At 39.0% G+C, this 27,330-nt stretch overlaps 1 protein-coding gene across 4 annotated transcripts in view; it reads left to right on the plus strand.

Moving 5' to 3' along the window:
• Window positions 1-27,330, plus strand: part of sh3pxd2aa (SH3 and PX domains 2Aa) — a 322,252-nt gene that overhangs the window by 156,436 nt on the left and 138,486 nt on the right. For 3 of the 4 annotated variants that reach the window (XM_059947263.1, XM_059947261.1, XM_059947262.1), the window contains exon 6: window positions 25,046-25,074. The exons of the other annotated variant lie outside the window; for it this stretch is intronic. In XM_059947263.1, coding sequence (XP_059803246.1) covers window positions 25,046-25,074 — 29 coding nt within the window. The remainder of the gene's footprint in view (window positions 1-25,045; window positions 25,075-27,330) is intronic. 4 annotated transcript variants of the gene reach the window in all.

Raw genomic sequence — 27,330 nt, forward strand, 5'->3', positions numbered from 1 at the left:
AGCCAAGATAGAATGATGGAGAGGGAGTGATTGGCTGAATGGCCTAAATCTACTCTAATGTCTTATGGTCTCATTGTACGTACATTCCTTCAACTCATCAATCGTGAAATAATCATAGAATGTAGAGCAATACAGTACGTGAACAGGCCCTTTAACCCATAGTCTGTTCAAACCTTGATGCTAATTTAAACTGATCCCATCTTTCTACACATGGTTCATATCCCTGCATTTTCCATCTGTTGATGTCTGTCTAAATGCCTCTTCAACGTTATTGTCATCTGTGTTTCAACCACCTCTCCTGGCTGTGCATTCTGGGCACCTACCTCACTGTATGTAAATTAAATCTGCTTCACAAATTTCCTATAAACTTTCCCACTTACATTTTAAACATATGTCCTTTAGCATTTGACATTTTCAATCTAAGAAAAAAAACCTGACCGGCTACCCTGTCTGTTTCTCAATTTTATTTACTTCTATCTGGCTGCTCCTCAGCTTCTGATACTCCAAAGAAAACAGTCTAAGTTTTTCCAACTCTCCTTTTAGTTAATACATTCCAATGCTGGCAACATCCTGGTGTGCCTCTTCTGCACCCCTTCTAAAACTTCCTGTAGTATGGTGACCTGTATTGATCAAAGTTCCAGAGTTTGTTTGAGTGGCCATTCTGTGAGTGGGCCAGTGTTACAGTTCGCCCTCTCGCCCTCTCTCTCTCCTTCCCCCATTATATAGTTAAAGCAGTAGGCATGCCAGGCAAAGTAATGAAATGTGAGAAGGCATGGAGACCTCTAGCATTCATCCAGCTGCTGCTTCTTACAGACCATGTTAAGGAATTGGAGCTAGACATGGATGAACTCCACATAGAAACATAGAAAATAGGTGCAGGAGTAGGTGCGGCCTTTCGACCCTGCACCGCTATTCAGTATGATCATGGCTGATCATCCAACTCAGAACCCTGTACCTGCCTTCTCTCCATCCCCCTGATCCCTTTAGCCACAAGGGCCATATCTAATTCACTCTTAAATATAGCTAATGAACTGGCCTCAACTGTTTCCTGTGGCAGAGAATTCCACAGATTCACCACTCTCTGTGTGAAAAAGTTTCTCCTCATCTCGGTCCCCTTTATCCTTAAACGAGTGACGGCTCGTTCTGGACTTCCCAACATCGGGAACAATCTTCCTGCATCTATCCTATCCAATCCCTTTACAATTTTATACACTTCAATAAGATCCCCCCTCAATCTTCTAAATTCCAGCGAGTATAAGCCCAGTCGATTCAGTCTTTCTTCATATGAAGATCCTGCCATCCCAGGAATCAATCTGGTGAACCTTCTTTGTACTCCCTCTATGGCAAGAATGTCTTTCCTCAGATTAGGGGACCAAAACTGCACACAATACTCTAGGTGCGGTCTCACCAAGGCTTTGTACAACTGCAGTAGAACCTCCCTGCTCCTGTACTTGAATCCTCTTGCTATGAATGCCAACATACCATTCGCCTTTTTCACCGCCTGCTGTTCCTGCATTCCCACTTTCAATGACTGGGGTACAATGACACCCAGGTCTCGTTGCACCTCTCCTTATCATTCAAGAGACTGGTGGATTGATCAACAGGTGATACAGGGCAATCCACCCAAAGTGCAAGACTCAGGTAACTGTGTGACATTCGGGAGGAGAAAAGGAGAGTAGCAGCCAGGGCAAAGTACCCTCGTTATTATTCCCTTCAATAACAGGTATACCACTTTGGATACTGTTGGAGGGAAGAGACCTAGCAGAGGTAAGCCATTGCAATCACATCTCTTGTACTAAGTCTAGCTCTGTGTCTCAGAAGGGAAATGAGCGAGAAGAGGCGAGCTGTAGTGATAGGGGATTCAATGGTTAGGGATACAAACAGGTTCTGCGGACAAACAAGATTATGGATGGCATCATGAGTGAATCTGCAGATGCTGGAAATAAATAAAAAACACAAAATGCTGGCAGAACTCAGCAGGCCAGACAGCATCTATGGGAGGAGGTAATAACGACGTTTCGGGCCGAAACCCTTCATCAGGAGGGAAGGAACATGGGATGGTTGAGGGGGGATAAGAAGTGGTGGGAGGGATGAAGTAGAGAGCTGGGAAGTGATAGGCTGGAGGGAAATGGGCTAGGGGGAAGGTGGAGAATTATGGGAAATAAAAAAGAAAGAAAGGTAGGGCTGGGATTATAGTGAGGGGGGAAAAAGAGAGAGAAAGAGAACCAGACTAAAATAATAGATAGGGACGGGGGTAAGGGTGGGGGGGCAGGGTTATCAACGGAGGTCAGTGAGTTGGATGTTCATGCTGGCAGGTAGGAGGCTACCTAGGCGGGAGATAAGATGTTGCTCCATTGACCTGCGTGTGGCCTCATCTTGACGGTAGAGGAAGCCATGGACAGACATGTCGGAGTGGGAGTGGTCTGTGGAATTGAAGTGTGTGGCCACAGGGAGATCCCGCCACTGCTGGAGGACTGAACACCAGTGTTTGGGGAAACGGTCTCCCAGTCTGCGGCAGGTCTCCCCAATGTATAAATTGCCACATCGGGAGCACCGGATACAATATATCACCCCAGTTGACTTGCAGGTGAAGTGGTGCCTCACCTGAAAGGACTGTCTGGGGCCAGGGATGGTGGTGAGGGAAGAAGTGTGGGGGCAGGTGTAGCACTTCTTCCGTTTGCAGGGGTGAGTGCCTGGAGGGAGGTCTGTGGGGAGGGATGAGGGGGATGAATGGACAAGGGAGTTGCGTAGGGAGCGATCCCTGCGGAAAACCGAGAGTGGGGGGGGAGGGGAAGATGTGGTTGGTGGTGGGATCACGTAGGAGGTGGCGGAAGTTACGGAGGATTATGCGTTGGATCTGTAGGCTGGTAGGGTGATAGGTGAGGACCAGGGGACTCTATACCTGGTGGGCTGGCAGGGGGATGGAGTGAGGGCAGAGTTGCATGAAATACGGGAGACGCGATGGAGGGCAGAGTTGATAGTGGACGAAGGGAAGCCCCTTTCTTTAAAAAAAGGAAGACATCTCCTTTGTCCTAGAATCTACCGTCAAGATGAGGTCACACGCAGGTCGATGGAGCAATACCTTATCTACCGCCTAGGTAGCTTCCTTCCTGCCAGCATGAACATCCAACTCACTGACCTCTATCTATTATCTATTATCCAATTCACTGATCCCTATCTATTATTTTAGTCTGGTTCTCTTTCTCTCTCTTCCCCCCCCCCTCACTATAATCCTAGTCCTATCTTTCTCTTTTATTTCCCTTAATTCTCCACCTTCCCCCAGCCCATTTCCCTCCAGCCTATCACTTCCCAGCTCTCTATCCCAACCCCCACTTCTTATCCCCCCCCTCGACCATCCCATGTTACTTCACTCCTGATGAAGAGTTTCAGCCCGAAACATCGTTATTACCTCCTCCCATAGATGCTGTCTGGCCTGCTGAGTTCTGCCAGCATTTTGTGTTTTTTAATTATGGATGGCATGTTGTCTTCCAGGTGCCAGGGTCAGTGAAATCTCAGATTGAGTCCACAGCGTTCTCAAGTGGGAGGATGAGCAGTCAGAGATCATGGTCTACAGCGGTATCAGTGATATATGGGAAGAAAGGATGATAGGGTCCTGCCAAGTGAGTTCAGAGAATTAAGTGCTATGCTAAGGACCTCCAAGATTGTGATCTCAGGATTACTACCTTTGCCATTTGCTAGTAAGGCCAGAAATAAGATAATACAGTTTTACATGTGGTTAAGGAGATAGTGCCTTAGATTTTTGGATGATTGGGCTCTTCTCCAAGGAAGTTTGGAGCTGTACAGGCAGAACAATTTGCACCTAAAGTGGAGGTGGACTAATACTCTTGTGGGAAGGTTTGATTATGCTGTACAGGGAGTTTAATCTAGGGTTGCAGGGGTTGGGAATCAGAGTGCCAAGGCAGATAGTAGAGAGTTGTGGGGAAAGATATTGTTACATCTATATTGAAATTCGGGAATCAAAAGGTTGAGCATGGTGGGGCTTATGTTCTGTGTCGTGTATACTTCAACGCAAAGAGTATTGGAGGAAAAACGGAAGAGCATAGGGCATGGATCAGAATGTGGAGTTGTGACATTGTAGCCTTTAGTGAGACTTGGTTGCTGGACAGCCAGGGCTGGAATCTCAATGTTCTGGGGTTCTGTTGTTTTAGAGGTGACAGGGTGGTCAGGATAATTTGGGGTGGAGTGGTATTTCCTTTTTCAATCTTTTTATTGAATTTCATATATTAAAAAAAACATAATATAATAATAAATAGGTTATAAATGCATAAGACTTGAAATTGAATTAATAGTAGGATAACAATATCCTATTAAAATATCAACAGAAAAACATAGTACATTATCAATCAAGTCTATAATAATTATATGAAAAAAATAAAAATAATCATCAAAAGAAAAAGAAAAAATTATAAAAATACAGGCAAAAATATAAAAAAAATACTAAACTAAACTAACATGGGCAATAATAACAGTTTATTTGTATATGATAGTGCCAAAAACTCCGGAACTCCATACCTGAACAAGAATAAGTAAAGAGAAGGTCTGGAAGAGGCCAAATTAATTCATATGAAAATGTCGGAATGAACAGTCCCCAAGTTTCTTCAAATTTAATTGATGTCAAAAATAGTGCTTCTAATTTTTTCCAAGCTCAGAAAATAAATAGTTTGAGAGAACCACTGGAACGAGGTAGGAGGATTTACTTCTTTCCAGTTTTGTAATATAGACCTTCTGGCCATTAATGTTACAAAAGCAATCATTTGTCTAATTGAAGGGGAAAACTGATTATCATCCTCATTTGGTATACCAAAAATTGCAGTAATAAAATGAGGTTGTAAATCGATATTCCAAATTGAGGAAATGGTAGCAAATATGTCCTTTCAATAATTATGTAAAGTGGGACATGACCAAAACATGTGGGTCAATGAAGCCACATCTGAATGACATCTGTCACATTGAGGGTTAATATGAGAATAGAATCGAGCAAGCTTATCTTTAGACATATGAGCTCTATGTACAATTTTAAATTGTATTAAAGCATGTTTAGCACATATAGAAGAAGAATTAACCATTTGTAAAATTTTTTCCCATTTTTCTATTGATATATTATATTGAAGTTCTTTTTCCCATTCTTGTTTAATTCTACCTGATATTTCTGGTTGTATCTTCATAATCATATTATAAATAAAAGCCACTAATCCCTTCTGATAGGGATTTAAGGTAAAACTCATACCTAAAAAGTCCATTGAAGTTGAATTGGGGAAGGATGGTAGAATTTTATGTAAAAAATTTCTAATTTGTAAATATCTAAAAAAGTTAGATTTAGGTAACTCAAATTTGTTGGAAAGTTGGTCGAAAGACATCAAACTACCTTCAAAGAAGAGATCACGAAAACATTTTATACCTTTCCTTTTCCATTTGCTAAAGGCTTGATCTGTCAAAGAAGGTTTGAAAAAAAAAATTAAGTAAAATAGGGCTATCAAGAACAAAGTTTTTTAGAGTAAAAAATTTATGAAATTGAAACCAAATTCATAATGTATGTTTGACAACAGGGTTGGATATCTGTTTATTGAATTTAACTAAATCGGCAGAAAGAGAAGAACCCAGAACGGAGAATAGAGAATATCCCTGTGCCTCATTACATTCTAAATTTACCCACTGTGGGCACAATGGTGAATCCAAATCTGATTTCCAATAAATTAAGTTACGAATATTATTCGCCCAATAGTAAAATCTAAAGTTAGGTAGAGCTAAACCACCACCTTTTTTAGATTTTTGTAATTGCCTTTTACTTAACCTAGGATTTTTATTTTGCCACACAAATGAAGAAATTTTTGAATCAATGTTATCAAAAAAAGATTTAGGAATAAAAATTGGTAAAGCTTGAAATAAATATAAAAATTTCGGTAGAATCATCATTTTAATAGCATTAATCCGACCAACTAATGATAAGGATAAGGGAGACCATCTTGTAGTAAGTTGTTGAATTTGATAAAGCATAGGTAGAAAATTCAATGTAAATAAATCTTTATATTTCTTAGTAATTTTTATACCTAAATAGATAAAGTTATCATCAACAACTTTAAATGGTGTCCTTTCATTCAATAAAGTTTGCGCGTTTAAAGGGAATAAATCACTCTTATCCAAGTTTAGTTTGTAACCAGAAAAACTACCAAATTGAGCCAACAAGGATAAAATAGCGGGAATAGACCTGTCAGGATCAGAAATATATAACAACAAGTCATCAGCATAAAGTGATAACGTATAATTTCTCATTACGGGTGATACCAAAAATATTAGGAGATTCACAAATAGCAATGGCTAAAGGTTCTAATGCAATATTAAACAATAAAGGACTTAAGGGACAACCTTGTCTCGTACCACGAGATAATTGAAAAAAAGAAGATCTGTAATTATTTGTAAGAACAGAAGCAACAGGTTTATGATATGTTAGTTTGATCCATGATATAAAATTAGGACTAAAATTAAAATATCTCAAAGTGTTAAATAAGTATACCTATTCAACATCTAGTGAAATAACACATTCTGGAATTGTGGGTGATGAAGTATAAATTATATTAATCAATTTTCTCATATTAAAAAAGGAATACCGATTCCTAATAAAACCAGTTTGGTCTTCTGAAATAATCTGTGATAATACCTTTTCTAACCTAATAGCTAAAATTTTTGTAAGAATCTTAGAATCTACATTTAATAGTGATATAGGGCGATAAGATGCACATAATGTGGGATCCTTATCTTTTTTAAGAATTAGAGAGATAGTAGCTTCATAAAAAGACAGGTAATCTCTTCTTAACAAATGCATCATTAAAAATTTCACATAGCCAAGGGGAAAGCAAAGAAGAAAAAGTTTTAAAAAATTCTATAATATAACCATCAGGACCAGGAGCTTTCCCTGAGTTCATTGATGAGATGGCCTCTCCTATTTCGGCCAGAGAGATAGGAGCATCAAACAAGCTACGATCTTCATCTGTCAGTTTGGGAATATTCAAATTGTTAAAAAAGTTATCCATCATGGACAGATCGCCGTCAAATTCTGATTGATATAAAGATTTATAAAAATCTTGAAAAGTGTTATTGATTTCTTTATGATCAGTAGTCAGATTGCCGTCTTGTTTACGAATTTTAATAATTTGTCGCTTAGTCGAAATAGCTTTTAATTGGTTAGCTAATAATTTACCAGTTCAATCACTATGGATATAAAATTGGGCCCTGGTCCTAATTAATTGATTCTCAATTGAAGAAGATAATAATAAGCTATGCTCCATTTGAAGCTCAACTCTTTTCTTATAAAGTTCTTTGGTAGGAGTCACAGAATAAATCTTATCAATTTCTTTACTTTTATCCACTAATAAAGCAATATCTAAATATCTTTGTTTTCTTTTACCGACAGAATATGAGATAATTTGTCCATGGATAAAAGCCTTAAAAGAATCCCAAAGTATTCCTCTGTCAATCTCTTCTGTATAGTTTGTTGAGAAAGACAAGTCAATTTGCTGTTTTATGTAGGTGATGAATTCTGGATCTTGAAGCAAAGTAGCGTTAAGTCTCCAAGATCTAGTATTATTAGAAAAGTCCGAAATCTTGATAGATAACTTCAAAGGTGCATGATCCGAAATAGCAATAGAATCATATTTACAATCAATAACATCTGTTAATAAACGATGATCATTAAGAAAATAATCAATTCTAGAATAACTGTGATATACATGTGAAAAAAATGAAAATTCTTTATCTTTAGGGTTCAAAAACCGCCATATTTCAGTAATTCCCGAATCAACCATAAAAGAATTAATAAGTGAGGCTGATCTATTTGGAAGAATTCGAATAGGTTTAGATCTATCCATTGAAGGATTCAAACAACAATTGAAATCTCCACCCATTATCAACATATATTCATTTAGATTAGGAAGGGAAGTAAATAAACGTTTAAAAAATTCAGGGCAGTCAAAGTTTGGAGCATAAATATTAACTAGAACCACTTTTCGATTAAAAAGTGAACCAGTTATCAACAAAAATCTGCCCTGTGGATCAGAAATAATTTCATGATGTGTAAACGAAATTGAAGGGTCTATAAAAATAGACACACCCCTAATTTTGGCGGTAGAATTCGAGTGGAATTGTTGACCTTTCCAGAACCTAAAAAACGTTGATTATCCTCCCTCCTAATATGGGTCTCCTGTGCAAAAATAATATTAGCATTTAGTCTATGGAATACTTTAAATATTTTTTTACGTTTAATCGGATGATTTAAACCATTAGTATTCCAAGAGATAAAGTTAACAGACTTATCCATCATGCCAATATTAATTGTGTATATCATAAAAGGTTAAAAAGACACATAACCCATAAATCAGGAAGAAGGAAAAATGATTCAGGAGCAACCGGAGAACATGACACCTCAACAATATTAATAATTTAAAGTCGGCCCATAAACTAAAAGCAAAAAAATAAAAAGCAAAAGCATGAAAGAAGATCCCTACCCCCTCCCCCAACCCCACGGAAAAAAGCCAAGCGGCAGGCGCACAAACTAACACTAATATTAGCCCCATTTTCAAGATGGCAACTTCATGAAAAGAAAGAAAAGAGAAACTATATAACACCCAGATATATATATACAGGGTTGTAAACAAAAAGAATATATATCAATCAAAATGAAAAAAATAATATAAAAAAGCAAAAAATCATTAATAAAAAAAAAAGGATAACCATTGAAGTTTAAAATAGTGTAATATGCCTTTAAAAAAATTCCATATTCAAATATAAGGAAATGACGTTTCAAAAACAAAGATATATGGGAAGAAAAAACGACATTTTGAAAGGACCATATTACAAAATATAGATGTAAATTCACCAATCTTTTTTTTAAAAAAAAGGTTATCAAAATAGAATTAAAAAAGGGTTCAATAACCACTACAATATATAAATATAATAAAAAAAAGTTCAAAAATTCAAAACATTCGTCCCATTCTCAAATACAGGCAAATAAACGCTTACGGAAAGTAAAGTCTTATGGGAAGAAGAAACGACATCTTAAAAAATAAATCATTATTACAAAGTCTTAACATGTATATCTAATCCAGAGGGAAAAAAAAATTAATTAAGAAAAAAGACATTATAGTAAAGTTAAAAAAGCATCTGTAAATCATGATAATAATAATAAAAAAAACCAGGTCTACAGACCAAAATAAAAAGCTATACCACAGCTTCATAAGTTAAAGCCTAAAACGGAATGGCGTCTTCTCTCCAAAAGTTCTTCCACATAACACATAGTTCAAGTTGTACTAGAAGAGCGATATTCTTCAACGAATTTCTTCGCTTCTTCCGGAGTATTAAAGAAACACTGACTGTTGTCGCTCAACGTAATTCTGAGATTCGCTGGATATCTTAAAGCTTGTTTAAGTCCAATCGAATGAACCTCCGCCATCACCGGTTTAAAAGCAATTCTCGCCCTCATTACCTCGAATGAATAGTCCTCCACAATACGAAACTTGTTGTCTTTGTGAGAAATCATACCTTTCTGACAAGCTAATCGAATTAAAAGCTCTTTCTCCCAAGTATAATGGAGACGGACAATCACAGCTCGTAGCTTGTCTTTCGCAGCCGAAAATCTCGAAACTCTGTGGGCACGATCAATAGTAGGTTTAACCCGCAAAGCGTCCTCGCCAAAAATTTCCCACAATAAATTAGAGAAATAGTCAGTTAAGTCACCAGACTCGAGATTTTCGGGAAATCCAATAATACGCAAATTCTGTCTGCGAGATCGGTTTTCAAGATCGGTGATTTTAAACTTATACTGCTCCACTATTTTAGCAGTCAACCGTACCTTCTCCTCCAAAGTTTCGATTGTACGTATTTTTTCACAAATTATCTTGTCAAGAGCCGCAAACTTTTCTTCATGGCGTTCAATAACTGCTGCCTGCGATTGAAGCTTGATATCAAATGATTTAACGACTTCTTCAAGCTCCGATATTTTCGCAGTAAGTTTGTTTTCCAGACTTGCAAGTTTAGTATCCAGGAGATTGGAGATTGCATCGAGAGTTATAGGGTCTTTAGACGATTTCTTAGGTACAGACATTTTAAGTTTGAAAAACTTAAATCCAGTGTTATTTTTAAAAAGAAAAATAAATCATAAATATCAACCCATATGATTAAGTACGAAAAGATTTGATTAAAGGGTGATTATAGCTTAAAAAATGAAGAGCGCCTAAAAGGCAGATGTCTACGTCGCCATCTTGAAACTCCATCCCTCGGAGTGGTATTTCCTGTCATGGAAAATGTCAGGACGGTACTCAGAATGCTTTAAGGAGCTTGTCTACTGAGGTTATGATGAATAAGAAAGGGATGGCCATGTTAATGGGTTTAAATTATAGACCACTAATAGTCAGTGGGATTTAGAGAGGTAAATTTATAGAGAGGTCATAGTCTGTTGCAAGAAACATATGTTTATGATAGTAAGTGATTTTAACTTTCCACATATTGACTGGGACTCCCATACTGTAAAAGGGCTGGATGGATAGTTTGTCAAATGAGTTCAGGAAAGTTTCCATAGAGGTTCCAGCTGGAGAGAGTGCGTTACTATAATCTCCTATTAAGGAATTAGGCAGGGCAGGTGATGAAAGTTTGATTAGGGGAACAATTTGCATATTATTATCATAATGGCATTAGTTTTAAAACAATTATGGAGAAGGATGGGTCTGGTTCTAGAGATGATATTGGAGAAAGGCCGATTTTGATAGTACCAAAAAGGAACTGGCAAGTGTGGATTTTGGGATAGGTTGTTTTCTGGCAAAGGTGTGCTTCATAAGTGGGAGGCATTTAAAAGTTAAATTTTGGGAATACATTGTCTGTCTGTTTCTGTCAGAATTAAAGGCAAGGATAACATGTTTAGAGATCCTTGGTTTATGAGAGATATTGAGGCACTAGTTAAGAAATAGGAAAAGGTATATAGCAGGCATAAGGATGATAAAACAAATGAGGTACTTGAGTATAAGAAATGTAAGTGATTACTTAAGAAGGGAATCAGGAGAGCTAAAAGAAGGCATGAGGTTGCTCTAAAGGACAAGGTGAAGGAGAATCCCAAGGACTTCCAGAGATATATTAAGACCAAAAGAAGAGCAAGGGACAAAATTGGTCCTGTTGAATATCAGTGTGACATCTCTGCATGGAGCCAAAAGAAATGGGGAAGATTTTTTTGCATCTGTATTTGCTTGGGACATGGACACAGAGTCTATAGAAGTGAGACTAAACAGCAGTGAGGTCATAAACTATATACAGATTACAGAGGAGCTGGTGGTTGCTGTCTTGAGGGAAATTAAAGCGACCAAATTGCAAGTGCCTGACAAGGTGTTCCTCAGGCCTTGTGGGAGGTTAGTGCAGAAGTTGCAGTAGCTCTAGCAGAGATATTTAAGATGTACTTAGCAACAGGCGAGGTACCAGAGGATTGGAAGATAACATTGTTCAATGGTTTAAAAAAGGCTCTAAATAAGCCAGGAAACTATAGGCTGGTGAGCCTGGCATCAATAGTGGGAAGGTTATTGGGAGGTATTTTAAGGGACCAGATGTATAAGTATTTGGATAGACAAGGACTGATTAAGGATTGTCAACAAGGCTTTGTGTGTAGTAGGTCACGTTTAGGGTATGCCGTAGGGATCGGTGCCAGGTCCATCGTTGTTTGTCATTTATATTAGTGATTTGGCTGATAATGTAGTAAACTGCATTTTCTGGCTGACAGCAAGATTGGGTTGTAGTGGACAACGAGAAGGGCTGTCAAACTTTGCAGTGGGATCTGGACCTGCTGGAAAAATGGGCTGAACAATGGCAAATAGTTAATGTAGATGAATGTGAGGTGTTGCATTTGGGAGGAAAATCCTAGATATGATTTACATGCTAAGTGGTAGGGATGCAGATCCATAATTCATTGGAAGTGGCTTTGTAGGTAGATAAGGTTGTAAAAAGAGCTTTTAGCACATTGCTGTTCATAAATCAAAGTACTGAGCACAGGATTTGGGATGTTATGTTGAAGTTGCATAAGACTTTGATGAGACCTAATTTGGAGTATTGTGTCTAGTTCTGGTCACCAACCTACAGGAAGGATATCAACAAGATTAAGAGTGCAGAGAAAATTTACAAGATTATTGCTAGGACTTGAAGACTTGAGTTATCTGGAAGGGTTGAATGTGTTAGGACTTTACTCCCCAGAGTGTAATAGAATGAGGGGAGATTTGATTGAGGTACACAAAATTATGAGTGGTATAGATAGGCTGAATGCAAGTAGTCTTTTTCCACTGAGGTTGGGTGAGACAAGAACTAGAAGTCATGTGTGAAGGTGAAAATTTTTAAGAGGAGCATGAGGGGTAATTTTTTTCACGCAGTGGGTAGTGAGAGTGTGGAACTAGATGGCAGCATAAGCAGTGAATTTCAATTTCAACATTTAAGTAAAATTTGAATTGGTACATGGATGGGAGGAGTATGCAGGGCTATGATATATGGGTGCAGGTCAATGGGCTAGGTGGATTAACAGTTCAGCCTGGCCTAGATAGGCTGAAGGGCCTGTATATGTGCTGTCGTGTTTTAGGACTCTATAACTGCATGGGTTGAATGGCCTCATTCTGCTTCTGTGTTTCTGGTCTTATTTGCAGTGATGTTATCATGTATTGTCACAGTAGGTTGGAGTGTCATGTGTTAAATGAAAATGAGGAGCTAGAGAAAAGTTTGTAGCTTTCTCCGAGTTTGTAGATCTGCTGTTTTTTCCTTTTGCTTCTTTGAGTTCTCTTGTCTCTGGCCAAGTTTGATAACGTGCTCACATTATCTTTGTCTGGATCATGTTCCTCATAATGATCACAATGATCTTTTGCACCAATGGAAATGATAGTGAAATAGACCTTATCTGATGAGTGGGAAGAATAAGGAGTAACTTTGATGTCTGCCATGAGGAAGGAAATACCTTTTAAAAGATTTACACTGTTTCTACTCTCAACTAAGTTACTGACAGCTTTATACAAGTTTTCTGTGGTGCTTGTAGAGAAAAGCAATGAAACTTAGTTCAAGATCTTCGTTGCTGTTTAACCTGCTGAAGACACATCTGTGGAACGTTTTCTACTCTTTGGATATTCGTTATCAGGTTTATGAGGATCTAGGTGGCAACCATCCAAACACCATGTGACGGGTTTGCCCATTTAGGTTATTTTCATGAGCAAAGCTGACTGATCTACAGACATGGAAAATTAGCCAAGCCTGAATGCAAAGTTTACTGATGGAGAACATAGAACAGAACAACATAGGAACATGCCCTTCAGCTCATGATGTGTCTGATGAACCAGATGCTGCATTAAATTTTCTCTGATTGTATGTGATCCATATCCCCTAATTTCCTGCATATTTACGTGCCTTTGCAAAAGCCTCTTAAGCACCACTGTAAAAGGGAGGATGAGGCAACTGACGCTAACAAGTGAAGTCACAGACAGCATAAAAGCAAAAAAGAGAGCATAAAATATATAATTAGTGGGGAGATGATGATTAGAAAGCTTTTAAAAGCCACCATAAGGCAACTGAAAAAACCAGAAAGAGAGAAAAGATTAAGTATGAAGGTAAGCTGGCCAATGATATAAAAGAGGGCACAACGAGTTTGTTTTTTCAGATATATGAAGAGTAAAAGAGAGGTGAGAGTGGATGTTGCAACACTGGAATATGATGCTAGAGTGTTGGTAATGGTGGACAAGGAAATGGTGGGGGAACTTAATTAGTGTTTTGCGTCAGTCTTACTGTGAAAGAAAATAGCAGTGTGCCAGAAATTTGAGAATATCAGGTGACAGATGTGAGTGTAGTTGATATTATTAAGGAAAAAGGTGCTGGGAAGCTGAGAGGTCTGATGGTAGATAAATCACTAGAACCAGATGGACTACACCCTAAGGTTTTGAAAGAAGTAGCTGAAGAAATTGTGGAGGCATTAATAATGATCTTTCAATAATCACTTGATTCTGGAATGGTTCCAGAGGACCAGAAATTGCAAATGCCACTCTTTAAGAAGGAAGGAAGACAGAAAAAATGAAATTGTAGGCAAGTTAGCCTGGCTTCAATGGCTGTAAAGAATTTGTCCATTATTAAGGATGAAGTTTGTGAGTATTTGGAGGCACGTGATAAAGTAGGCCAAAGTCAGCCTGGTTTCCTTAAGGAGAAATCTTGCATGACAGATCTTTTGGAATTATTTGAGGAAATAACAGGCAGGGTAAACAAAGGAGAGTCCATGGATGTTGTTTACTTGGATTTCTTGAAGGCCTTTGACAGGTTGCTGCACATGAGACTTCTTAGCAAAATGAGAGCCAATTGTATTACAGGAAAGAGGGTCTTGGCCCGAAACGCCAACTGTTTACTCTTTTCCTTTGATGTTGCTTGGTCTTCTGAGGTCCTTCAATGTCTTGTGTGTGTAGCCTGGATGGAAGATTGGCTGACTTTCAGGAGGCAAAGAGTAAGAACAAAGGCAGCCTTTTCTGGTTGGCTGCCCATGACTAGTGGTGTTCTACTGATTTCATTTTTCTGTAGATATTTTTGTAATTTGTAGATTAATTTGTTATGTATTGATAATAAACTTTTTCATGATTCTAGCTGATTTATTATCCATCTCAATCCTATTCTCCTGCCTTCTCCCCTAAATGTCTGACACACTAATCAAGAGTTTATCAAGCTTGGCTTAAAATATACCCAAAGACTTCGCCTCCACAGTTGTCTGTGGCAATAAATTCTACAGATTCACCACCCTCTGGCTAGAGAAATGCCTCCTCATATTTACTCTAAATGGATGTCTCTAAATTTTGAGGCTGTGCTCCCTGGTCTGAGACTCCCCCAGTATAGCAAACATCATCTCCACATCCATTCTATTTAAGCTTTTCAATATTCGATAGGTTTCAATCAGATGCCCCCCAATTTTCTAAGCTCCAGTGTGTACAGTGTGTAAGCTCCAGAGTCTTTAAATCCTGACATTCCTGAAATCTTTCTTGTGAATCTCCTCTGGACCCCTCCAATGCCAATACATCTTATACAAGGGGTCGGAAATGATGTAGAGATCTAGATGTTGATAAGATAGATTTTATAGTCATACACTCATTGAACACGACAGCACAGAACCAGGTCCATCTGGCTGATGTAGTCCATGTCGAACTATTGTTCTGCCTTGTCCCATCAACCTTCACATGGACCATAACCTCCATTACCTTCCCATCTATGTACCCGTCCAAATTTCACTTAAATGTTGAAATTGAACCTACATCTACCACTTTCACTGGCAGCTCATTCCATACTTGCAACACTCTCCAAGTGAACAAGTATCCCCTCAAATTTCCTTTAAATATTCACTGTTCACCCCTAACCCATGACCTCTAGTTCTAGTTTCACCCAACCTCGATGGAAAAAGCTTGCTTACATTTCCCTTATCCATCCTCCCTCATAATTTTGTATACCTTAATCAAATCTCCCTTCATTCTCCTACATTCTAGGAAATAAAGTCTCAGCCTATTCAACCTTTCTCTGCAACTCAGGTCCTCAAGTCCCAGCAACATCCTTTTAAATTTTCTCTGCACCCTTTTAATCTTATTGATATCTTTCCTGTAGGTAGGTGACCAGAACTGCACGCAGTACAGTTGGCCCTCCTTATCCATGAGGGATTGGTTCTGGGACCCCTCGTGGATACCAAAAAACGCAGATGCTCAAGTCTCTTATTTAACCTGTTTCAGTGCGGTGGACTTTAGGACCCAGCAGAACCCCAGACCATGTTTAGACTGTCTCAGAGTGGTGGTCTTTAGGACCTGGCGGAGCTCTGAATCGGCAGTGTTTCTGTTCACGAAAATAATCACGATCATGATTGATAATAAAGTGGAAATAATAAAGCAATTGGAAAGAGGTGAAACGCCATCAGTCATTGGAAAATCATTAGGTTACAGTCGGTCAACGATGTAATACTGGATCTGCTATTAGGGAATGAGCAAGCAAGGTGTCAGAAGATTGTGTAGGGGAACACTAATGAGAGGTATAGATAAGGTAAATGCAAGTAAGCATTTTTCCACTGAGGTTGGGTGGGACTACAACCAGAGGTTAAGGGTGAAAGGTGAAAAGTGCAGGGGAACATGAGGGGAAATTTCTTCTCTCAGAGGGTCATGGAAGTTTGGAATGAGCTACCAGCACAAGTGGTGCATGCAAGCTCAATCTCAATGTTTAAGAGAAGTTTAGATAGGTACACGGATGGTAGAGGTATGGGAGGCTATGGTTCCGGTGCAAGTTGAGGCAGGACTAGGGATTCTAAATAATTTTGGCTTGGTCTAGTTGGGCTGAAGAGACTCTATGATTCTGTGCTGTATGACTCTATGACTCAATCTGCCCAAAGCTCTCTGTATGACCCTATCTACCTCTTCCACCACACTCCTCTGTTCCCCATGCACACACTGGTTTGTCCTTCCAAAATGCCACACCTCACATATGTTTGCATTAAATTCCCCCTGCCGTATTTCAGGCAATTTTTCCAGTTGGTCCAGATTCCGCTGCAAGCTTTGATAGTGGTATTTACTGTCCACTGCACTCCCAATTTGCTGATCTAGTTTACTACTTCATCATCGAGACCATTGTTATAGATGATGAACAACAATGGGCCCAGCACTAAACCATATGACACAGCACTAGTCATGGGCCACTGGTCAGAGAGGCAATAATCTAGGTTTAGTAGTTTACATACTCCTCATGGAAGGTTCATCCAGAAGATTAAGATGCATGGGTCTATGGTGATGTGGCTATTTTGATACAGAATTGTCTTGGCCATTAATGATAGAGGGTAATAGTCAATGGGTATTATTCTGGCTAGTTTGCAAATGATACCAATATTGTTAGTGTTGTTGATAGTGTAGAACACTGGTAAAAGTCAGGATACAAGTCAATTGCAGATACAGTATGGGCAGAGAAATGGAAATTGGAGTTTAATTTGGATAAGTGTGAGGTATTGCATTTTGAGAAGTCAAATCCAGGTAAGGCTTTCACAGTGAACCTCAGGGTTCAAGGGAATATTATAGAACAGAGAAACTTTGAAGTAGAAGTACATGGACCATGAAAGTGAGTCATGGGAAGATAGGGTGGTGAAGAAGCGTTTTGGCATGATGACCTTCATAACATTGGGGCATTGAATAGAATGTTGGGAGCTCGTGGTTCAGTTGTACAGAGTGCTGATAAGACTGCACTTGGAGTTCTGTGTTCAGCTTTGGTTGCCTTGCAACAGGTAAGATGTTACTAAATTGGAAGGAGTGCAGAAAACATTTTAAAGGATTAGCTTTATTTGCTGCATTTGTATCAAAACTTTGAAATCTGCAATGAAATGTGTCAATTGCATCAATGTCCAACACAGTCCATGGATTGTGCTGGGGACTGCCACAAGTATTGCCATGCTTCTGGTGCCAATATAGCATACCCACAACTTACTAAACTGACCCCTTCTGTCTTTGGAATGTGGGAGGAAACTCAAATGGTCATTGGGAGAATATACAAACTTCTTGTGGACAGCGGTGTGGATTGAACTGGCATTGACCAGTTAGTCTGACTCTATTCACTACCTAAAAAAATGAATCATGGCTGATATATTATCTTCTCGCCATAACCTTTGATGCCCTCACTAATCAAGAATCTATCAACCTCTACAGTAAATGTACCCCATTGGCTGCCATAACCATCTGTGGTAATGAATTCCACAGACATAGCACCCTTTGGTTAAAGAAATCCCTCCTCCTCTCTGTTCTAAAGGGATGCCCTTCTATTTTGAGACTGTGTCCTCTGATTCTAGATACTCCACTGCTGGAAAGATCCCCTTTCCATCCATCCTATCTAGACCTTTCAGTATTCGACAGGTTTCAATGAGATCCCCTCCCCTTCCACCTTCAATTCCAGCGAGTACAGGCCCAGATGCACCAAATGCTCCTCATTCATTAACCTTTCCATTCCCAGGATCATTCTCATGAACCTTCTCTGGACCCTTTTCATTGCTAGCACATACTTTTTTAGATAAGGGGCCCAAAACTGCTCACAATATTTCAAATGTGGTCTGACCAATGCCTTATAAATTGTCAGTGGTGTTAGTTGTAATTTGTAAATGAAACAAAAATTGACAGCATTGTGAATTGTGAAGTGATTCCCTTTGGAAAGTTGAATTTGACGTAAGACAGGGTTAATGGCAGAACTCTTAACTGTGGAGAAACAATGATTTTAAGGTCCTTGTTCATAGGTCCCTCAAAGTTGCAGTACATAGGGTGGTTAAGAAGGTGTATATTGTAAAGGCCTTCATTACTCAGGAAACTGAGTTCAAGAACTGTGAGGTAATTTTGCAAAGTATATTCATTATTAAAGTATGTCACCTTTTTTTATTTTCTTGTGGGAATTAACAGTAACTGTAAAGAAACAATAGAATTGATCAAACACTATACGCAAAATCTGGACAAACATCCAATGTGCAAAGGAAAACATGATATTAATAATAAACTAGGTAACAAATAATATTGAGAGCATGAGTTGTAGACTCTTTGAAAGTGAGTCCATAGGTTGTGGAATCAGCTCAGAGTTGGGGTGAGTGAAGTTATCCACATTGGTCCAGGAGCCTGATGGTTAAAAAGTAAATTATTCCTGAACCTGGTGGTGTGGACCTAAGGCTCCTGTACCTCCTGGATAATAGCAGCAAGAAGAGAACAGGGTCTGGATGGTAGATGTTCTTGATGATAGATGCTGCTTTCCTATGACAGTGCTCCTTGTAGAGGTGTGCAATAATGGGGAAGACTTTTATCTGTGATTGACTGGGCTGTGTCTACTAACTTTTGTAGACTTTTCCATTCAAGGACATTGATGTTTCCATGCCAGGCCATGATGCAACTAGTCAGTATACTCTCCTCTGTGTGTGTGTGTGTGTGTGTGTGTGTGTGTGTGTTTATATATATATACACACACATACATATAGAAGTTTTCCAGAATTTTAGATGGCATGTTGAATTTTCGCCAATTTCTAAGAAAGTGGAGGTGCAGCCACACCCTCTTTGTAATGATGTTTATGTGCTGGAGCTAGGACAGAACTTTTGAAATGATAACACCAAAGACATTAAAGTTACTGACCCCTTCTGCCTCTGATTCCCTAATGAAGTCTGGCTCATGGACATCTGGTTTCCTCCTGTAGTCAGCTCTTTGGTATTGTTGGTGTTGAGTGAGAGATTGTTGTTGTGCACCATTCATCCAGATTTTCAATCTCTCGCGTATATGTAGATTTGTCGCTGCTTTTGATTTGACCAACAGTAGTGGTATTGCCAGCAAATCTAAATATGGCATTAGAGTTGTATTTAGACTTATGATCTCACAGTAAGGATATTAAGACCTCGGGCTTGGAGCTTATTGGTTTTGAGAGGTTGATTTTGTTGAATGCTGAACTGTAGTCACTGAAGAGCATCCTGATGTGTACATATTTACTATCCATATGTTCCAGAGTTGAGTGAAGAGCCATTAAAATGACATCATACACCTTTTGTGGTGTATGCAAATTGGAGTGGATCTAAGTTACTCCTCAGGCAGGAGTTGGTATGTTCCATTGTACATCCACTTCATCTCAGTGGATGTACAATGCCTATAAAAAGTATTCACCACCCTTGGAAGCTTTCATGTTTTGTTGTTTTACAACATTGAATCACAGTGGATTTAATTTGATATTTTTGACACTGACCATCAGAAAAAAGACTCTTTTGTGTCAAAGTGAAAACTGATCTCTACAAAGAGATCTATTTTAATTACAAATATTAAACACAAAATAATTGATTGCTTAAGTATTCACTCCCTTCAAGCCTGATAGCCTAAAAGCTCAGTTGTGGTTTCATCAGACTGTAGAACCTTCTTTTAGCTAACTTCAGTCTCCCGTATGCCTGTGGCAAACTCTAGCCGAGATTTCATGTGGGTTTTTTTCAACAGAGTGTTTCCCTATGCCATTGTCAAGTCAAGTCAAGTCACTTTTATTGTCATTTCGACCATAACTGCTAGTACAGTACATAGTAAAAATGAGACAACGTTTTTCAGGACCATGGTGTTACATGACGCAGTACAAAAACTAGACTGAACTATGTAAAAAAAAAACAGAGAAAGCTACACTAGACTACAGACCTACACAGGACTACATAAAGTGCACAAAAACAGTGCAGGCATTACAATAAATAATAAACAGGACAATAGGGCAAGGTGTCAGTCCAGGCTTCAGGTATTGAGGAGTCTGATAGCTTTGGGGAAGAAACTGTTACATATTCTGGCCGTGAGAGCCCGAATGCTTTGGAGCCTTTTCCCAGACGGCAGGAGGGAGAAGAGATTGTATGAGGGATGCATGGGGTCCTTCATAATGCTGTTTCCTTTGCGGATGCAGCATGTAGTGTAAATGTTCATGATGGTGGAAAGAGTGACCCCGATGATCTTCTCAGCTGACCTCACTATCCGCCGCAGGGTCTTGCGATCCGAGATGGTGCAATTTCCGAACCAGGCAGTGATGCAGCTGCTCAGGATGCTCTCAATACAACCCCTGTAGAATGTAATGAGGATGGGGGGTGGGAGATGGACTTTCCTCAGCCTTCACAGAAAGTAGAGATGCTGCTGGGCTTTCTTTGCTATGGAGCTGGTGTTGAGGGACCAGATGAGATTCTCCATAAGGTGAACACCAAGAAATTTGGTGCTCATTACGATCTCTAGCTAGGAGCCGTCAATGTTCAGCGGGGAGTGGTTGCTGTGTGCCCCGTAAAGCTGCGAATAGTTCTCCCATCTCATCCACTGAAGCTTGTAACCTCTCCAGAGTTGTGATAGGTCTCTTGGTGACCTCCCTCACTAGTGCCCTTCTTGCATGGTCACTCAGTTTTTGAGGATGGCCTGCTCTAGGCAGGTTTACAGCTGTGCCATATTCTTTCCATTTCTTGATGATTGACTGTACTCCAAGTGACATTCAGTGACTTGGAAATTTTCTTGTATCCATCTCCTGACGTGTGCTTTTCAATTATCTTTTCATTGAGTTGCTTAGAGTGTTTTTTTGTCTTCATGGTGTAGTTTTTGCCAGGATACTAACTCATTATTATTATTATCATCATCATTAATTACTTATGGTTTTATATTGCTATATTTCTACACAATTCTTGGTTGGTGCGGCTGTAGTGAAACCCAATTTCCCTCAGGATCAATAAAGTATGTCTGTCTATCAGCAGTTGGACATTCCAGGTGTACTTTTACTACAGTCAATTGAAACACCTTGACTGCACACAGGTCTCCAAAAACAGATCCTCATTTAACTAATTATTGACTTCTAAAACCAATTGATTGCATCAGTCATGATCTTGGTGTGTCATATTAAAGGGGGTGGGGTTGAATACTTATGCAATCAATTATTTTGTGCTTTATGTTTGTAATTAATTTAGATCACTTGTAGAGATCTGTTTTCACTTCGACATGGAAGAGTCCTTTTCTGTTGATCATCATCAAAAAAAGTCAAATTACATCCACTGTGATTCAATGTTGTAAAACAATAAAACATGAAAACTTCTGGGGGGGGGGTGAATACTTTTTATAGGCACAGTATGTGCTACTGGATGATGGTGATTGAGACAGGTTGCCATGTTCTTCTTTGGCACCAGTGTGATTGAAGCCTGGTTGAAGCAGATGAGTATCTTGGACTGCCGAAGCGAGACATTAATGATAACTTTATACACTTCAACTAGTTGATTATCACAGGTCTTCAGTACTCAGCTAGGTACAACATCTGGGCCAGATGAGCAACTCTATAAAACTCTCACTAGACAGCACTTGGAGTATTGTGTTCGGTTCTGGCCTCCTCATTATAGGAACAAAGTGGAAGCGTTAGAAAGGATGCAGAGGATATTTACCAGGATGCTGTCACTGTTAGAGAGCATGTCTTAGATTAATAGAATGAGCAGGCTAGGGATTTTCTCTTTGGAGTAAAGGAGGATGAGAGGTGACTTGATAGAAGTGTGCAAAATCATAAGAGACATAGATAGAGTAGACAGCCAAAGACTTTTCTCCAGGGCAAAAATGGCTAACACAAGGGCGCATAATTTTAATATGATTGAGGAGGGAGATATATAGGGGGATGTCACATGGAATGTGCTGCCAGTGGTGGTGTTAGAATCAGATACATTGTGGGCATTTAAGAGATGCATAGATAGGCACATGGATGAAAGAAATTGGAGTGCTATATGGGAAGGAAGGATTAGATTGATCTTCAAGTAAGGAGTTGGCACAACATTGTGGGCCAAAGGGCCTGTATTGTGCTGCACTGGTCTGTGTTCTGTGTTCTAGTAATGAAGTTGTTAGAGGATAACAGGCATATATATCATTTGGAAATTTGAGCAGTTTGGGAGGTTAAATGTAAAAAGAAAGTATACAAAATAAAATCTTCTCGTGCTTCCAGCTGGATACAGGTATCTATTATAACTGCTGTTTCGATGACAAACTCAGCCATCTTCATCAGGAAAGTCTACAGTACAATGGAAGGACATTTAGGAACATAGGTATATTATGGACGGTTCTTAAGATGCAAATCCATAGCTCCCTGAAAGAAATGCTGCAGGTGGAGAAGGTGGCAAAAAGGAGCATAAGGCATAAAAAAGTTGACTGGATAGCATGCTTCATAAAGATAGGTTAACCAAGTTATAATTTTTCTCTTTAGAGTGAAGAAGGATGAGAAGTGATTTGACATGTGCAGGATGTTAAGAGGCATACTGTAGATTGAGTGGAAGCCAGATACTTTTTCCTATGGTGGAAGTGGCTAATATGAGGGATTATAATTTTAAGGTGATTGGAGGAAAGTATGGGGGGGGGGTGATGATGGCAGAAGTAGGTTTTTTTATTACACCAAGAGTGGTGAAATGCACTTCCTGGATAGTGATAGAGGCAGATGTAGAGGGTGAAGAGTGAAAGAAAATGGAGAGCTATGTGGGAGGGAATGATTAGATTGATCTTGGAGTAGATTAAAAGATTGGCACAACAGGGCCTGCACTATGCTGTACCTTTCAATGTATAGGTTCTGTCCACTGCTCAAGGCATGCTATAAATCATCCCAATGGAGATAAGTAGAAAATAGAAGCAAAGGAGAGTTATTATTATACCTCTTTGTGGCATAGTAGGGGTCAATACAGCCCATTGAGTGCATATTAGTTCTCAGAGCAATCTCACTAGCTTCTCAATTCCCTGTAACCTGTTCTCACAGACATTACATTAATATTAAGTTATACAGAATGGAAATGAGACCTTTGGCCCAAGTAATTTGCTCAGATCATCTATAACTGATTTCCACTAATCCTGTACTAATCTCATTTTATTCCTCAACATGCCCTACCACCGATTCTAGCACTTCTCTACCCAATAGTGTACACCAGTTAACCTTCAAAATCATGACAAAACATCTTATCCTGAAATATTAATTACTTTCCTATCAAGATGGCTTGATCCTCCTGAGTATCTTCAGCATTCTCTATTTTCATTGCAGGAATCAGATAAACTTGCCAAAGAAAGTAGCAGGCTCAGGGATCTGGAACAGCATTGAATTTATCAACATGGACCTAGAGATTAATTAAGAGAACAAAAAGAAGAGTGTGAAAATAAACATACAAGAACGTAAAAGCTTCAATAGGAATGTAAAAAGAAAAAAGCTAATGAAGACATTTGTAGGCCTGAATGCTTAATTTATAGGAGAATTTACAATGTTGAATGAAAAAATGGCAGAGCTTTAAATATATAAAAGCATACAATAACCTCCCAAAATATTAAGAAACTGTGAATTTAATAAAAGTGAGAAATTAAAGAAAATTAGAATTCATAACTATATAATGGCAGGGAAATTAATGGGACTGAAAATCCTAAAGAAATAAAACAGAACAGCCATGGATGAAAGAAAATGGAGGGTTATATGGGAAGGAAGGATTAGTACATTGGTTTCCACTTTCACTTGAAAGAGTTGAGGTTGAAGTGACACAAGGAAAGTTCTTTTACACACCAAGTAGTTAGGTCTAGAATGGACTGTTAGGTAAGGCAGCAAGGCTGTGATACAGTGAGGGGCTGGGGTATAATTAGATGCCATCATTTACAATTTGTATTTACTGACCAGGAACCAAAATGGAGAGCGTGTCCTTTGAGAAGACTTATGCCTCCAGCAAATCATTGTTAAATAGCAGAGCGTTCATTCTGATTTTTAGGCACTGAATACAACTCTGTCTCTCTTGAATACCACATACTGGGAACATAGAACTCTTTTCTGCCTCAAATGAGCAGATAATGAGAGGTCAGTGTCATTACAATTCTTTAGCTTAGGGCCATGATATTCTGGAGCCAAGCAGTTTATAGCTCTGGCACAATGAATTCCATTCTCTTGGTCAGTTGCAAATCTGTTTTCAAGAAATTGACAATTAACCAATTTGTTTAATCATTTATGGTTTGAATGGCTGCTCTGGATATTCTTTCTGAATGATAAAAATGTATTTTTATTTTTTCAAATCTTGTCACCAGAGAGAGCTGGTGGTACTATTTCTGTTCTACTGTCTTGCACTTTGAGACGTTTCATCTCCAGTGATCTTCAGTGTCAGGAATGTAAAGCTGTATTACTATGGGAAAATCAAATAATGTCATAATGAAGGCAGATGATTTTGATGACTGACTGATTGTGTCTTGAAACTTACTATGTTTTAGTACTTTGTTGCTGGAGGAATTTGGGTTTTATGGAAAAGATACAAACCCCTTTAAACAGTAATGGTATATTCTTCAGGCAGATCACATGATTCTGCAACAACTGTTGGAGCACTTGAGCTATTTTTCTTCTTGCTGTTCTGGTTGTGCTGCAGTCAGGCTCCTTCCATCTCTGCGCCTGAATGATGAATAAGGATAGAAAATGTGAGGAGCTGCATGTACATGCTCAGGCCTCTCCTCCCTCAGACATACCACTAATCATGTCTCTGTGCTGCTGTTTGTTTTACAGAGATTGTGGAGGGATGAGGAAAAAATCAGGTAAGCATTTTTTCCTGATGTTTATAGACATGCCAGTGTTGTCTCGTGAAGTAGCTAATAATAGAAAAATGTCCAAAATGTCCATGCTGCTGAGCAGCTGACTCCACACATGAGGCAGTAGCAGCTGATGATTGCACTGATTGGCCCATTTACACTCTGCAATTGTTTGGATAATTTGATTAGAATCTGTTTGTACATCTCAACATCACTGAAATTCAATCTCAACAAATATACCTTTAAAATTGCAGATGGAAGCTGGCAGTTTTGTCTATCCCAGGACATTGTCATTGTCATGCATTCACACTGAGTTTTTACATTTTAACCACCTTATTCCTTCATATCCTACCAAAACTCAGGATGTGCTTCTATCTACACCTTTGGAGATTTGTTGCTAATGATGTGCTGATACACAATGTGCTGTGAATGTATGGTTCTCTTGCTTGCCTATTGTGTGAGTCAGTCTAGTTGAAAATAACATTTATTGACAGAATTTCAGAAAAAAGGGCAGCATTCAAGTAATGTAGATTCAAATTCAGTGACAATGAATGCAAGAATACTCTCCCACTAATGTCTGCTCCGTCTTGGAAGATTGAGAATTTAGCAAAATAGTTCAGATGGTATTCATGCTGCCTTCAGTCAGCTATTCGCTCTCTTCACCCCCCCCCCATTGCTCCCTTTACGCCCTGCCTTTGTTCCCTCCCTGTCTCCCTGCCTCCCCCCCCCGATCACTTTCTGTCTCCCTGCTTACCCTCCCCTCAATCCCTCCTCATCATTCCCTCCCCTCCATTCAGTATTCATTTTCCTCCAGATTAAAAGGAAAACATTTCTTCATCCACAGTGTTGAAAATGTTTGGAATTTCCAGCCGAGGAGGACTCTAGAGACTTTCTGCTGAGTATATTGAAGAGAGAAATCAATAGATTTTCAGGCATTGAGGATGAAGGGATATATGGGTAATTGCAGGAAAGTGAGACAGGTTAAAGATCAGCTATGATCTTAATGAATAGTTGTGCAGATTCAAGAGAATGACTAACATAATATTAATGCTGTGTAAGTTCAAGATGAAACACATTTTAAGGTGCAGAGAAGTTCATCAAGGGAACTTTATCAGTGTTTCATGCCTCATCAGCTTCCGTGATGAGTATAGATGAAGGGAGATGTATTGGAAGTAATTCTATGGATGATAGCAAAGTAGAACTGTTTCATTTTGTTTTCCTGAATTTCTAGTCTGAAGGCCTTTCCTTTTTTCTCACAAGTACAAAAAAGTCTCATTTCAACCCCATCTTCAGTACCCCAGACCTTGTGTATTATGCTTCATCCACTGTCATTTATGGCAACGGGGTTTAGAACCTGTACAACAATTACAGAAATAATCTCTCTCATTGCGCAGTGTTGCAGAATACAGTACTCAATTACATAGCATTAAGTTTGCATGCTATGTGACTGAATATTAATAACTTTCACATTTATCATCTTAAGATCATGCTTGATCTGATTGCAATTGTCATCAGTCCATCTGTGGTAAATTTTCACCATCTTGCTTGTGAAGATTCATCTACCTATGCATTTCTTAAAATATTTAAAGCTGCTTCTTCTGCCATTGAGGAAGTTAGTTCCATTGACTCGTGATTCTCTATTTGAAAAGATTTCTGACTTAAATGGGCATTGCTTTTTAAAAATAGTGAATCCTAATTCTGGATTCTCCCACAATACGCATCCGTTCACATTCACCCTATCAAGATACATCAAGTAGTTATGCTGCAGCACTTCAAGCAGAAATGTCTACAGTCCTTTCCTCCAGCAGATACTGCTCAATCCACTGAGTTCCTTAAGCAGATGATTATTCCAGATTCAGTATCTGCACTGTATTGTGTCTCCCTCAGAACGTTATTCATTTCAATCAAGTTACCGCTTCCTCTTCTCATCTCTAGTCAATACAAATCCAGCCTATCCAATCTTTCATCATCAGAATCAGCTTTATTATCATTGCCAATGATTTCAGGTGAGTTTGAATTGGTCCATGAAAGAGAAGAATAAGGGAAATTTAGATAGGTACATAAAAGCAGAGCTTGGAGACTTGTAGTCTAGGTGTGAGTATATGGGACTAAGCAGAGAAACGGGTTGACACAGACTAGATGTGTTGAAGGACCTGCTTCTGTGTTGCAGTGCTCCTAGATTCTGTGGCATATCCTATGAAATTCAGTAAGTCAGGCAGTATCTATTGGAGAGGAATAAACAATCGAAGTTTAAAGCCGAGG

Source organism: Hypanus sabinus, chromosome 22 (assembly GCF_030144855.1).
Source record: "Hypanus sabinus isolate sHypSab1 chromosome 22, sHypSab1.hap1, whole genome shotgun sequence".
Taxonomy (NCBI): Eukaryota; Metazoa; Chordata; class Chondrichthyes; order Myliobatiformes; family Dasyatidae; genus Hypanus; species Hypanus sabinus.